Genomic DNA, 15796 nt, shown 5'->3' on the forward strand with positions numbered 1-15796 from the left:
GACTTTGATCCCAGATCATGTGAGAGAAGGATGATGAAAAACAAGGGGCCCAGCCCAGGGGCCACCTCTACCCTGATACTATAACATAATTTACAACTCGAAAAATAGATTACCGTGGATCTTCTAGTGGTCAATAACATGGGGTCAACTGATTTTGTCAATAAATAAGTCCAATTAGTACCAAATTATGACATGTTTTTTGTACCCTCACATCACAGTGTAGCATAAATAGTTAAATTCAAAGACGCGTCATTCACGTGAAAGGTTTCACCTTTGAGTAAATATCTCCATCTAGTGGCCAATTCGTGAAACACACTTGCACAACACAAATACTCAAAAAGGTATAGCTATATATTTTTAAAACTTGTGTCAGACGGTTTTATTGAGTCATGCCATTATCTCATCAACAGTTACAACCGTACCTCTTTCAAGGCGGAATAAAAAACAAACGTGGGTACAGTTGACATCTTGCAAATCTCAAGAGCATTGTAAACAGTGATCACAGCTACTTCATACATCTCATCACACAAATGCACACAAGTAGGTTTCCTTAAAGTAGAAATCCGTCCTTATTTATAAGTTGATACAAAACAAGTGTAATTTAAAAACAAGCATGTCATTTAAAAATAAATGTAAGATACGTATATGTTGGCTATCATGTTTCTTATGGAATTTGTGCAACGTGACAGATGCTAAGACTGCAAACATCAAGAAAATTCATTGTCCAAGTAAAGCATAAAGAATGTTATGAATGGGTTGAATATTAATATGGAATATTTTACAACAAATAAGTGGTGATAACAGTAACAATGTGGAGAACACTTGCAGACTTATCCAATCTCAAATATTCCCTATTAACTATTGACAAGAACAACGTTACTGGTTGTTGCCATGTTATCAGGGCAGCAAACTCTAACCACCAAACTTATGTCTTCAATATTACCACCGTAGCTTTATTTTCATCATTATCATCACCTACTACCCAGCGAATACATTAAGGCACTTTGCTGTGGTTAGCAGATGAGATACAATCTAACATGAACACATACGCACATTGTACATTAAAGAGCTGTAGCATGCCACAAGTGATTCACTGTACTATTGGTGCGTTTCATGTTCGGTATATGGCTATAAAAACATCACAATCATGCGCTCAGAGCTGTTCATCTTTGGCCACAAGGCATAAAACATACAAGAACAAACGAATAAAAAGTTTTGGAGAACAAGTGACTTGATTTCATGTAGCCTATATCACTGCAAGAATAAGGACACTGCATTTATCATTGAGGGAATGCGCCACTTGATTAGCTAAAGAAAACATTTTAGATTTCAAAGAAAGACTTTTATAGAAATAAACCTATTTATGCATAGTTTTAACAAGTAGGAGTTACAGTCAACTATATTATAATTGTTTTTCTTATATCCTTCATAGTTTAAGTCAGTCTGGCATCAGGTGGAATAAATGTGTTCATTGCATAACTACTAAATGGATATAATTTCATCAATTCACATTCATTCTATAAAGGCCAGTTTGGAATTATAGTACCAGCAAGAAAGCAGTATAAAGCCTTCAGGCGCTACTAGAGTGAGTAAAACTATACATTACTTGGTTGTGTTTTAAAAGATGTCCAGGGCGGCCTGGGCGGTGGTTAGAAATGCTTCAAAGTGCATGCTTAACACAAGACCTTCTTTGTGTGCCAACAAATCCTTCACCAGCAAAGTTTTTACACTGTTCCTTCGCAAGTGGTTGCCTCGTTAGACGACACTGTACGGGTTTGTGTTTTTGAGGTATCCTGTGCAAAGTGATCCAATTGAAAAAGCTCCAAGGGGAAATGAACCATTGTGCTCTAGTCACCGGCAGCACATGAGTGTGGTGGCGCCTCAAACATAGATGCCCTCTGGGTTGAGGCCGGAGCTGAGAGGACTTTTTAAGACCCGGAGATGGCCGGACAACGGTTGCAGGGACACGGGACGCTTCAGGGAGCCGGTTAGTGGAACCAAATCTGAAAATGGAAAATGGAAATGAATGCAAAATAGGGGAAATGATTTTGCAGATGAGAATGCTTTCTACCTTTTAATTTCACGACAATTCAAATCCATTCATCTCTTTTCTATAGTTTACTACCATGGGTTTAAGTAAAGACAATTGCAGCAAGGCAAGAATTTTAACAGGATTTAACAGTTGTGACTCGCGACATTAAGATAATAATTAAATGTGTGGTGACGTCAGTGCAACAGCGACAATTGCTTCCAACACAACGAGGTGTGCGCATTTAGTCTTGGGTGTTAAACTTCACAGTCTGGTAAAGCCTGTCTGTATTTAACCTCTGTTAGGTCTCTCATGCTGACTGAGATGGGGCAGAAAAAAAAAAAAAAATGCCAAAGTGGTAAAGTGCTGTGTCAGCCCTATGATTGACTGGTGATTAGTGCAGCGTAGCCATTGGCCAGCCTCTTGCTTTCCTGTGAACCTCAACGGCGTCATTGGTAGGAAATGAATGGATGTTTTCAACTATCAGCCATCTTCCCAAAAGATAATGCAATTTCCTAACACACGTCTGACTGTTGGCTAACGGAAATAAATCTTGATTTGATAATGATTGAATCCGTTTTTGTCAACATTTATGGAGGATGACAGTACTGTGGTCCTAAAGTACTTCGAGAACATGTGTGAAAGAGGCTCGCGAGGGGAAGAGAGGGTAAATGAAGAACTTGAAGTCAGCGCTTCTGACTGTCGGCATTGAGACGAGAAGTGCTAACTATTTGTGCTACGGAGCACTATTCTGGCTAAGGCACCTTGTACTCTCGCATATGATTACACTCTAATGCATGTCTCAGGTCAAACCCATTCAAATAGGTCAAACATAAGTGAGCCTTGAATCACTGATTGCATGCCATTTCCCCAAGGTCTGCTCTCTGTTTGACATTTAACAGTGACAGGTTATATAATGCTGAAAGCTCTTATTATTCAATACAGGTGAAGATCTTTTTTTTTATCCTTTACAGAGCATAGATGAGTATATTTGTCAATACATAGCCACCAATTAAACCAGGGACGGATATTACCTATGACACGATTGGTGCTTGTACTTTCGTCCTCCGCAGGTTCAGCTGGCAGCACTGTGACCTTGGTGCCGGTTTGCTTGATGAACTGCTGCAGGTTAACCTGCCTGAGCTCCTTGGTTAGCTGTTCCAGCTCATGCTGCATGTCCTTTCATGAAATAGTATGACATCATAATGACATGGGAAAGGGGGTGGGGGGGAGATTTATTCATTGTGGTGCAAAAGGAAAATCACAGAGTCGCTTTGGGGCTCTGAGAGTGACGATATTTTCTGTCTCTACATTTAAAGCATCATGTGAGCCAGTTGGGGGAACCCTATCCTCAGATCTTAAGCATAGAGCAAGCATGTGGTTGCATAACAATCCACGACATCATAAACGGAGGAATATTTTTATTTTGTTAGGAATGTAACACTAAAGGAGAAAATAAAATTCACCTATTGATCTCACCTGTAGTTTTTTGGTGCTTTGTCCTAGTGACCTGTCCACAGCTCTACTGCTGCTCTCCATCTGGACAGCTTGTCTCTCTTGTGCTTTCAGTTCTGCTTTGAGTCGGAGCACCTGAGCTCGAGCCTCCGCCTCGTTGAGCCACTCGGTCTCCTGACGCTCTCTTTGCAGACGCATCTCCTCCAAACCACTTTCGACACCCTGATGGGACAAGAGACAAATAGAACAGAATACTTGAGCATATTTCACTTTACGAGGGATGAGTGAGTACTGATTCCAAGTATGGGACAGATACCAATTTGTTTTAAAGTACTTGGCAGCTGATGACTGACAGAATGTTTGGTGAACCGTATCCATGTTTATAAGGTTTATATTCAGGTTTAGAAGGCTTACTGTGGTTTTACCAAAATGTTTTTGTTGACTGAGATTGGACAAGAACACACACCTGCACCATTGCCATTTTCTCTTCAATCTCCTTTTCGCAGCCCTGCAGACGACCATGCAGCTCTTCCAGCCTCTCCTCCAACTGCCTCTCACTCTCCAGCTCAATCTGCAGCTCAGTGGTCCAAAACTCCTCCTCCTCCATCTCCACCTCAGTCTTCCTCAGATGCTTCTCCAGTCTCAAAATCTCCTCCATCAGACCCCCGCCCGAGTCCCCGGTGCAGCCCGGAGCTCGTCCCGCTCGCACCTCGGCCCAGGCTTTGAGCTCAGCTTCATAAACCTCTAGTTTCTTTTCCAGCACGCTCAGCGTTTCTCTCTGAACGCCCACCAGTCGAACCAGGTCCTCCGTGCGACAGGCCCACAGGCCATGGGATGCGCTCCCAGTGGCTCCTCCGGCATGATGGTGGGTCCCACCGTTTCCTACGTGAAGTCTCCTCTTGGCTTCAACTTCACTCGCCCGCCCACCGCTCAGTATCTCCCTCAGACCTCGGGGAGCTCCTGTAAAGGTGAGAGACTTGCGCCGAGGCTCACGGCGACAGAGGGAGCGATCGTTGGGATGGTGAAGCTTTGCGAGTGGGGGGAGGCTCTGTCGATGAAAGCCGCGTTCAGGCCCCCTCAGAGGGGGCCCCTCCGAAGGGGGCCGTTCAGTCAGGGAAGGGCCCGTGCGAAGCAAAATCAGCTGAACATCACCTGCGTATTGACCCCACGTATTTAGAGAGGCAACTGGGCTCTCATGAGGGGCTAGATGGCGCTCTGTGTCCCGCCATTTTTCTACCAGCGTGTATCTTCCAGTCCGACCTGCCAGCAACACAATAGAGAGCCGCTGTAAAGATTTGCTTCATGGAATTGAGCTTTCATATTTGTAACTGTGCACATGGACAAAATATAGGCTGGAAAATTAGCAGTGCTCAACACCACGTGACAAAGCATTTGTGTTAAAAGAAAAGGAAAAGGCAGAGGAGGGGGCTCTGCTTTGTCAGCTTGGCAGGGGAGAAAGGGATGAGTCATACTTTCCCTCCTCCAACCCTCTATTTGTGGGAAGTGATGTCGATTCAGTCTGTTCAAGCACTTCTATTCCTCACAGAGCCATATGGGTAGGGGGGGTTGTGTTAGTAAGAAATTGCAAATAAAGCCACCACTGAATTACAGTTGGCAGATAGTAGAGGCTGATAGACTGAGATTTTTTTTTTTTCCTATTAGATGACAGATAAATGTGTTGATGAGTGTTTTACAATACACTTTTCTGTACCTTTACTTTTGTTTCATACTGAAGGACAAAAATTTATTTCATATGAATTGGCCCTGGGCAACAAAATAATATTAACCACTGTCCAGTGCCAACACGTCATTCAGCAAAAAGCAATTTACTAAAACATTGGTGTTGTCGGGGGGGGGGGGGGGGGTGGACATCAACTAGTGATTATGTCACTTGGCTAGCTACTTGACGCGTGTACGCAAGGGCAGAGAGTGCAAGTTCGGGAAAATCTGTTTATGTATTCCCCATACTGTGTTTCTGTTTGAATTTACTCTCTCAATTGCTTGGACAGACTATATTGACGTAATGCAAATGTTAATTTGCAAGTTGCACTGCTGGATACCGACTGAATATAATTGCAATTCTTAAAACCAAACAAGAACACCAAAGTAACAACAAAACATAACCTTCAAGCAGCTATGCTGTGATGGAGAGCTAAATCTTTGAAGAGCCTGGAAGTTTCTTTGTACACAAAATCAGTAATCCATAGATAATGAAGTCAGCTACATTGAAAATGGGATCACACTATCTACACAAACGTAGAGTGAAAGTAAATTATGTCTGTAGAGAAACTAAATATGAGGCTGACAGGACACTGTAATCACATTCCGATACAGTTTCACTGTGAGGCGAGTATGATAAGAGGTTGGATTCCCAACTTGCTGTGGTATTGCATGCACACAGAGTGGCTAACACTTGGAATTACAAAAGAGTGGAGCAGAACCACAAACTAACAAAGACAGTACAGCTTTTACTTATTCTCACATAAAATAAACAAAGTGATATTTGTAGTATATTTTATTTCAATCAACTTTAAGTTGTAAGTGGAAATAAAAAAATGCTAGCGGTAGTTGGAGACCAATGTCTATACCACAGGTGTCAAATGTAAGGCCCGGGGGCCAGATACAGCCCGCCACATCATTTTATGTGGCCCGCGAAGACAAATTGTGCATCAAATTCGTGTGTCATTACTAGAATTGCAAATTTCTTTTTTTTTCTTTAAATATTTGACCAGTTTTTACTCGTCTGATTTGAAAACGAGTTATTTGTCAGTTTGTTTTGTAGCTTTTACTGTATATAATACAAGGTGCTCATACATTTATTTGGGTTGACAGTCATAATGGCCCTCCGAAAGAAGCTATGACTTCAATGCGGGCCGCGAAAAAAATGAGTTTGACACCCCTGGTCTATATAATACACTTATCACCACAGTTGATCCATTTTTTTTTTATTGGGCGTATTTAGTCTTCAGAGGTAAAAAGCTAGACTACCAAGAGGGAGGGGGAAAAAACCCCCCACCAAAGCATGTGGAGAACATGCACAGCTTGTCTTACCTATCGCTTGAGCCAGCGCAATCACCACTTCCTGGCAGGTGGTCGCTTCAGTAACCCCACACACGACCCTTTGAACTCCATCCACCCAGACCTTGAGCTCCATTGTGGGTCAAAATGGACAAGGCTTACTGTGATGGGTTGGCCCCAGCATTCTTGAAGACATCAGAAGCGCAAGGGCAGCCGTGGCCCTTCTCCTGCTTCTTGGGAGGAAACACAAGAGGAAACGGGACAAAGAGGATATGCTCAATGATTGGTTGTCTTCAAGTTGAACTCATACGGTTGTTATTTGGTTCACGTTATCATTAGGCTGCTCACTGTGAAAATACTGAGTCTCCTTTATTAGTCATGCCAAAACCATCTGGCCGCAACACTGTTGTTTTGCGCTTAAAAGGTACGTCGTGTCTACTGAGAAGCAGGAAAATAGTGCCAATAGACATCCCCAGGCCCAGATCCTGCTTTTGTAAGAACTAAGAAACCATGAGGTCAGAAAAGGAAAACTGTGTGTGACATAACAGAGAATGAAGTAGCACAAAAATGTTTTTTTGCAAAACAGGAAGGTAGAGCCAGGGGGGATCACAATACAAGGAAATGACAAATTCCTTTGTTTTTAATGCCACTGTTCCTTGAGCTAGACTAATTAAGCCCCTCTGCTCATCAGAACACAAACAAGCTATGATGCAAAAAAATATAACCAAAGGAGAGTGAAAACACACTAGTACTTTTTTGCATTTACTTACAGAAAGTAACTTTGTTGATAAAGTCTACTGTTCATTATGCTGATTAATAAAACAAACCTGAATTTACTTACCAGTTACACTGTACTTCAGTAGTTTTTTTCACTGGATACTTATTCTTAATTAATGATCTGAAACAAATCTTTTATTGAGTCGTTATTCTACTGTAACAGTAGTCTTACTTGAGTACAATTGTTGGCTACACTACCTACCGCTGAGTATAACTAATCTTTCCACAAGCTCCAGACACAAACACAGACAGTAAACAACCGCTGGATAAAATTAAAAGCATTCTCAAGCATGTGTTATGTTACACGAAGGTCAGCTTCCAACATAATGTGACGCATGGAACACTCATCTAGCGTGAGGGACTCTCCTTCAAGGACGTTGTACTTGCAGAGAATGAAAGGCATTGCTCCATAAAGCTATACCGGTGTCTCAAATGGTCCCTTTGTTCACCTCCCCTTCGCCACCCCCCCAACTGCTGGCCTGGCCTAACCACAGAACTTCGCTTTTCTCGAGTCATTCAGCCACAGGCGTAAACGTAAGTCACACAAGAACATAGAATTGAACAGGAGGATCCCTATTGGAGGCATTTGTATGTAGCTGAATTTGTGATTGTTGATTATGTGAAACTAATTGCTAATTTCTTGTGTCTTACTGCAATTGAGACAAAATGGAGTACAGTACTTGCACTGTTCAATTTAAACATGGAAGAACAATGTGACTCATATACAAAGCATTACTCTGCTCGATATGACTTTTGTCTATGGAACGAGGAGTTGAAAATACTAAGAGAGATTCTTTTACTCCACAGGCTAGAAAAAATGAGCATGTCAGTACCTCTTCATTAATTCAACTATGTTTACATTTGTTCATGGGTTCATATTTCTCACCAAGAACCAGTATTCCCCCCACAGTTTAAAACCGATCTTCATTCCTGGTTCTCGGGGTCCGGTGTCCTGCATGTTTTATATGTCTGTCAGGATTGTTACATTATCCATCTGCAGAACTTCCTGATGATCTGAGAACAACAATTAAAGACCTCTATCCTAGATGTATGAACATGCTCCTAACGTGTCCCCCAACGATGAACTCATGGCCCGGGACAATTTGAGTTCATATTGTCTTTTGCATTGTTTAGAATAGTTTGTTTTGAATGGGAAGTTCCATCTCATGCAAACAAGCCACAGCTCACATTGCCCCGTATATTTTGGGGTCAATGCTGAACGGCTTTTGTTCCCATGACTAGTAGGGACAGCGCTTGAGGGTGTTGTCTACTCCTTGAGCCTTAAGTTAAAAAAAAAAAAAAATGAAGACAGCCTTTGAGGTGTCAGCATCTCATCACAAGCCTGCTGCTGTCAATCAGTATGTGGATCCACATACAAATGTATTTCCCTATTGTTCATTAAGGAAATGTAACTGCTGTGCCGAAATCTATGTTTACCAATTTAAACAACTAATTTAACGTAGCTCTAGGTCACATGACTTGCACAACATTGAGCCTTATCTGGGTGTAAAAAAATAACATTTGGTGGTTCTGTGGGGTGGATTTAATCATTTTAATGTTTTCACTTTAATTTAGACTCCAAATAAAAGAGGCATAAACAAAGCTCAGGGTCACACTGCAATATTGTTTCCTGCCGGCAACCAAAAAAAACACAGTAACAGCTTTATAAACCTTTCTCATTAAGGCTTTGATGCAAAGCAGCCTTCAAGGATTAGAAGTGTGGGGGAAGGAGTGAAGAAAACACGCGCACACACATTTATACAGATATGTTGACCCAGTGGATGCGATGAGTTTAGGGAAGACAGCAAAACACAGTTTAATGTGTTTTAATTAAATTTCTGTCATCCTAAAATCCAAACGATGTGATTTAGATTAACGCTTAGGTACTACTCAACTTAGATTCGTAACAATACCAACGACGGAAACCCTGACGACCGGAGCAGAGCTTTCCATGGCAGAGAGCCATCTTAACCTCCGCACGCTTGATTTCTCTGGCTCGTCCAAGCCGCAGTCTGGGGAGATGCCCACTCGCTGATTTGTGCAGAGAAGTATTTCATGAAACTGAAGACGGCCTGAAATCCTTCGATAAGATCAGCCGCAGCAAAACATGTAAACCTTCGTGAGCAAACGTGCTGTTGACTCAAGGTGAATTGCCACGAGAGCACAGACGTGTGTGCTGTCTGTGTGCCCGTGACTAACCTCCAGGTCGAGTTGGCCGGGGTAAAGGCTTCTCCTGGCGGCTGCTGTAAACAACCTACCATATGCTTGTGTGGGTGTTTCATCGTGGCTTGCATGGTGCAATAACTCACACCTTAGGAAAAAATGCTAGAGACTTTAGTGGAAGACCTTAACACTTGCATGGCTTTTTCCAGCGATTTACTCAACCTGGAGGGAGATCAGGAGGATCGCTGTGCTGCACCAATACTGACCTCTCAAAAGAACTCTGATGCCCATCGTGAAAAAAAAAGCTAAATACAGTCTTGCTTCTGTTTGACTTTGGGGGAGGGGGGGTAATATGGTCAATTGGAATGTTTAAGAACTTCTCACACACGCCGGTATATCATACTGCTGACACGTTTAAACAATGGACCGTTTCTTACATTCTAACCCTGTTTAAATGATAAACCTTTCATTTTATTTGCCCTTCCTGTGGTGCAAGTGTGGTTTAGACTTAATAATCAGAAACAGAACCCGAGATGTAGTTCAATATCCACGCTGTGGTCAAAAACTACAACCGAGACAAATCCGACTAGGGTACGGTCACGTGGATGGTTATGCTTTGCGGTCACTAGTATGCAAGTGATGGAAGCTGATTGGATTTTAGCCATTAGAAGCAACCAACAGAAGTTTCTTATGTCACTGCCAAACGTTTAAACAAAACCTTTTGCTTTTAACCTTCAACACATATTGATGGAAACTTGAAGGACTTAAGTTCACTAGTCTGGGGACGTCATTAGCGTATGTCTGCATACTAAGAATTTCAATAACTTCAGCGTGCGCTCAAAGGGAACAAAATAAGAACGGTTCTTATAAAGATTTATGCCACCAGTTTGTTTAGAATGCCCTCTGTGACGAGTAAACAATGGAGCGCATGGCAAAGACTGTAACCAAAAACAGGGACTTGATCTTAAAGAGCCAGCACTGATAACATCCCGAGTATACATTCCTAGCCAGTGGGAAAGCAACAGCGCATGACTTAAAGATAAGGATGCTATGGGAAAACATTCTCTGTGATCTTGATGGTTTTGATGGTTTGTTGCCTCGTGATTAAATAAAAATAAAAAAATAATAATAAGATAAAGATAGATTATTTTTGTTAAATTGAGTAAGTCTGTGATTCACACATTAGTAGCCCTGTGGCATTGTGGAAATCTAATATATTCTTCTTTTAAACTTGTAGAAACTTTCATGAGACAGTAACGTCTCAAAACTGAAAATTGTTATCTGTGAAAATGGAACACATGAGGAAGCCCACGAGTTTGAAGTATTCCGTTTGGGCATGCACGAGTGTGTCACAACCAAAACAACAATGGCCCCTCACAGTCTTCTTGTAGTGCTTGAGCTAATAAAGCAAAGTGTACATTTACTGCACCACAATAGTGAAGCAATACATAAAGTACTGTATATATTATTCTAAAACCATAGACAAGCATCCAAAGGAAAAGGAGTTGATGTTATCATGTATGTTGCATTTCAATGATGATGCTGTTACTCAAAATTGCAAAATGTGTGTATTTTGTTTTGCACATATAGTCACTCTTGGTGTAATGGCATGTTCGGCCGACTTTGTTGCACGTTCCCACTTAGTGACGGTGTGAATATTAATGCTAATGGGTTGAGACTGTGCAACCTACTACCAACCAGTGAAGGGTGTAGTCTGCCTTTCATTTCAAGTCAGCTGGGTTAAGGTTCAGCTCTCTGAACAGGATAAGTAGTTTCGAAAAGGGTTAACTGTAGTCTCTTTAAATGCATGTGGTTATAGCCAAATGAGCAATAAATATGATTTTATCGTTCATTTAATCATTAACAGTATTTGAACTAGATTCTATGTGCTGTTCCAATATTTGAATGTAGGTCTTTGAGGGGAAAAACTAAATGCCCCTCTGCCTCTCGAGACGATAATAAAAACTATTAGGCCCTGAAGCAGCCTCCTAGATGTCAACACTGGCAGCAACTCCAACATCTGGATGGCACATTTGGCCAGGCAATAATGCTGCTTTTGTTTCTGTGCCATATGTATCGTTTGCTGGCCAGCTTTGAAGAGACAGAAGGGGCGCAGCAGGGCAGCGAGAGGCCTCTGGACAGGCTTTAAATCTTATACTCTATAGCTTGCGCTACACATTTCTGCAGCTAAAACTATTTCATAGCAGGCCGTATAAAATTTGAGAATAATTTTGTCAGCATGTCTTTAAAGGTCCCCACCTCATATCTTTGAGTTAATTTTAAACAGTAATCTGCTGTTCTTTTATTGGTTTTGACAGATCCTGGGTTGGAAATAAGCAGGATTCAAATGATCAAGAACACTATAGAGCTTCAGCAGAGCTTGCTGAGGAGATGACCATTTGAACCCGGTGTGTTGGAGGAGGGAAACATCTAAAACATGCAGGATTGTGGCTCTCGAAGACAGGAATTGGACACACCTGCCCTAGATACTGTTGCCTTATTGGGTGGCGATGTGTATTTGAGATTGCATTTAATTGGTCGAAATCAGATAAAAGCAGAAAAAGAGAGAGAGAGAGAGAGAGAGAGAGAGAGAGAGAGAGAGAGAGAGAGAGAGAGAGAGAGAGAGAGAGAGAGAGAGAGATTGATTGATTGATTAATTTTGTTGCTGCTATATTTGTTGTTAAAGACACCGACTTTACAACTGCCCAAAGAGCACTCTAGGCAAACTTAATGGCCAGTGTATTTGTAGCGCGTGTGAAAGCATCCTCTACAAAATATACCCCACTTAACCCAATTCCAGTTTTTGAAACGCATACGATTCCCCCCCCCCCCCCCAAACAGACTGATTTTGACATGTTCTCTGTAAAAGACTAATTAATCATTATGGAAGGGTACTTTTAATGCAGGCCACTGTCCTCTGGTTCTTATAGTCTGGTGACTTAGGTGCACCAAAGTGAGTAAATGCTAAGGTTATAAATTTTTGTACCCAAGTAAAACTATGAACTGGGTAAACCAAAAGACTCCCACAAGTTGGTTCTACTATTACAGCTCGACCTTTTAATGAGAGCAGATGTGATTCTCATTTCCTAAGCATGGACGGAGAGTAATAAAACAGCTAGAGTACCCAGCACACAAAGACTAATAGTTTGTGAAAAATAGATGGACACTTTAATCATCCCAACCATGTAACGGTATTCGCTGACCGATGTGCAGTAAAGTTGAAATAGTTGCACCAAAGCCTCTCGTTATTGGTGGTTATAGACAGGAGAAACTACCAGGAGAAGCCTTTACAGAGAAAGACAATATTTCACTGTGATTTGCGCCACTGCTCTTACCTTTATGGCGCAAAGAGGACTCGGCGCACTGCTCCTTTTGCGAAGTGAAGTTTGCAGATCAAACATTCGTGGAGGCGAAAATAGCGCAAATTGTATCCTTCTTCTCTATATCCTCCTAAGAACTTGCGATAAAGTGGTGTTTAGTCGTTTCGGTGACAAAAACGACAAGGACGTTTGCGCTCCCTGTCCCAAAGTTTGAGTCGGTTCACTCGGAGTGTGCTAGTGTTTTGCTCTTACGCCAGTGAACTGCGGGGAGAAAAAAATTTCTCCGCTCCCAGTCCCCACACTTGTCTCCTCTCTCCTGCAGGCGCACACATCGTATTGGAAGTGGGGCACCGCAAGGCATTGTGGACCGTTTAAAGGGAGAGGCCACCCCGAGCCACAACCCCCGCATCCAGGGCATCTGGTCACGGGAAGGTGTCCTGAACATCCACACGTACTGACCTTCAAGTCAGCTCACCCCACCTTAAGACACAATACCCACAAAAATCTTGTGTGGGAAAAAAGCAGTGCTTCTCAATTATTTTCAGTTACGTCCTCCGTAGGAAGAAGAATACAGTGGAGCCTCGGTTTTCGAACACAATCCGCTCCAGAAGGCGGTTCGAGAAGTGAATCGTTCGAATTCCAAATCATATTTTCCCATTACAAATAATGGAAAACAATTCATCCGTTCCAAGCCAACCTCCCCCGCGTTTCTTTAGCTTTTTTTCATTTGCGCATTTTGTCCAATCGCGCAACTGCAGCGCACCGCTGAACGCGCGACCGTAGCGCGTCGCCGACCGCGCAACTGCACCGCGCTGGTCGCATTATTGTGACAGAGCCGTCGCTGAAATTTCGAAAATATTTTTAAAGTCCTGATGTACTTTCCAAATTTTAAGTGGACATCAGTGCGCAGGGAGCTTAATTTTGTCCGATCGCGCAACTGCCGAACGCGCAACCGTTGCGCGCCGCCGCCCGCGCAACTGCACCGCGCTGATCGCATTATTGTGACAGCGGTCGCTAAAATTTAGAAAATATTTTTTAAAGTCCTAATGTCCTTTCCAAAATTTAAGTGGACCTCAGTGCGCAGGGAGCTTAATTTGGTCCGATCGCGCAACCGCAGCGCGCCGGGCGCTCAGTGTCGCATTGCTTTAGGAGCGTCTTTGTGTTTTAGGATGGCTTTACTGCTCCCACTTGCTTCCTTTGGAGGCATGATTAGAGTTGATGCAATCCTCAGTGTAACGAGAACGTAATAACGAACGGAGTCAGTTGGCATGCGGGTCCTCTCGGCTCATCTCGCGAGGTTCGACAACCGAATTTCGTCAATATCCGAAGCAAAACAAATCTCAAATTTTTTGTTTGTTCGAGAACCGGGACATTCAAAAACCGAAGCTCCACTGTATATACATTGTATCCCTAACATTAAATAAAACATTAAAAAAATACATCAGTTTACGTATTTTTAGTCTCAGAAAAGATAAGTGCAAGAATTTCCCTAAAATGAATACTAACTAACTAACTAACCAACTAACTAACCAACTAACTAACTAACTAACTAACTAACTAAATAAAAAAATAAAAAAATAAAAAGAACATCACTGCCAGCACGGTGCTGCACTGGTGAGCGCGCCTGCCTCACAGTTAGGAGGATGCGGGTTCGATTCCACCTCCGCCCCTCCCTGTGTGGAGTTTGCATGTTCTCCCCGTGCCCGCGTGAGTTTTCTCCAGGTACTCCGGTTTCTCCCCCATCCCAAAAACATGCTTGGTAGGCCAATTGAGCACTCCAAATTGCTCCTAGAGTGCGAGTGCGGATGGTCGTTCGTTTCTGTGTGCCCTGCGATTGGCTGGCAACCAGTTCAGGGTGTCCTCCGCCTACTGCCCGATGACTGTTGGGATAGACTCCAGAACGCCCACGACCCCCGTAGGGACAAGCGGTATAGAAAATGGATGGAATGGATGGATCACTGCCAGCTACTGTAGTGGATATGCAATTAAACTTTATTCTTGTACAGAAAGAAGATTCTTCCTCAGGTCCTGAGACTGGCAGTGGTGTTATTTTTGGACCATAAAACATATATTTGTATACATTTTCCCGCTGAAGAATGTTGTATAAAATGTGGAACTGCAGTCAAAATTGGCGTGCTTCATTTCGTTGTACATTGAAACGGTCCGGAAATGTCTATCCTTGAGGGATTCCCTTGCACTCACTGAAAATTTATCCAGGTGGCCATGCAGAATTGATACTATTCATAATAAACAACGCAATGTTGACCATGTTGTGGAACTTGTTTGAGATTTACGAGTTACAACATACCTTGTCGTATTTATTAGCAATTTTTGGATGGCACCCAGACGTCGGCAGCACAACATATTAAAGCCTGCGAGTACACTATTAAAAAGTAATTCAAACAAATCCTTATTATTCCTTATTATTCGTTTTTATCAAGGCAGATGAGGATTGGAAAATGACAAGAGATGCTTTTGAGAACCTTCTAAAACAGAAAACGACTGCCCCTCAGTGGCAAATCTGAATAACTACGGATCCCGTGTCGAAATGAGAATGCCCCGATTTGAATCGAGAAGATGACACTTTTGGAAACTTTTGTCAAACTAGCCACTAAATACAGTTCTGCCCGTTCTGCCCAGTTGCTTACTTCAAAAGGTGCACAAGAGGGAAAAAATAGCAATGACTCAACAATACTCAGTCCCTAAAACTGGTTCTACTAAGTGTCCCATTTAGTTTTTTTTAGCATGAATCGCATGCTGAGTTGGAGTTTAAATGTGCGGGTTAGCAACACAATCTTAATATGCAATGCAATATGACAATTGTTTGATTCACATTTGTGGCACAATAAGCGTGTTGTGGGTGATTTGAGTTGTCTTGACGTGTCGCAGCCCATGTAGTGTGACATAATCCATGATCCCACGGCTGTCCGTCTAGTTCAATGCGAGTGTATTTTAATGTTGGTCATCTTGGTTTTGTTTTGAAGTATTGGTATTAAAAAAGTCAGTTCGCAACCCTGTATAGAAAATAAAGCGA

The 15796-nt window shown here is 42.3% G+C and overlaps 1 protein-coding gene across 2 annotated transcripts; it reads right to left on the reverse strand.

Moving 5' to 3' along the window:
• Positions 1 to 350: 350 nt before the first annotated feature.
• On the reverse strand, positions 351 to 13104 carry LOC119124744 (ras association domain-containing protein 8). 2 transcript variants are annotated; one of them, XM_037254997.1, is made up of 6 exons: positions 12778 to 13104; positions 6536 to 6732; positions 3951 to 4744; positions 3509 to 3706; positions 3064 to 3208; positions 351 to 2003 (listed from the first exon to the last, which is right to left on the reverse strand). In XM_037254997.1, exons 2-6 carry the CDS (start codon positions 6636 to 6638, stop codon positions 1882 to 1884), a joined length of 1362 nt encoding a protein of 453 aa, XP_037110892.1. In that variant the 5' UTR covers positions 6639 to 6732; positions 12778 to 13104; the 3' UTR covers positions 351 to 1881. The 2 variants fall into 2 exon arrangements, with proteins under 2 accessions (XP_037110892.1, XP_037110891.1); XM_037254996.1 differs by having other exon boundaries at positions 6536 to 6735.
• Positions 13105 to 15796: the final 2692 nt, after the last annotated feature.

Source organism: Syngnathus acus, chromosome 6 (assembly GCF_901709675.1).
Source record: "Syngnathus acus chromosome 6, fSynAcu1.2, whole genome shotgun sequence".
In the NCBI taxonomy this organism is placed as follows: Eukaryota; Metazoa; Chordata; class Actinopteri; order Syngnathiformes; family Syngnathidae; genus Syngnathus; species Syngnathus acus.

Excerpts from the sequence above, each read along its gene's own strand:
- LOC119124744 (XM_037254997.1), bottom strand. The coding sequence starts at position 6,638 with ATGGAGCTCAAGGTCTGGGTGGATGGAGTTCAAAGGGTCGTGTGTGGG. Across the intron at positions 3,209-3,508 it reads AAAGCACCAAAAAACTACAG|GACATGCAGCATGAGCTGGA; the intron begins GTGAGATCAATA and ends ATTTCATGAAAG. Across the intron at positions 2,004-3,063 it reads AAGCACCAATCGTGTCATAG|ATTTGGTTCCACTAACCGGC; the intron begins GTAATATCCGTC and ends TTCCATTTTCAG.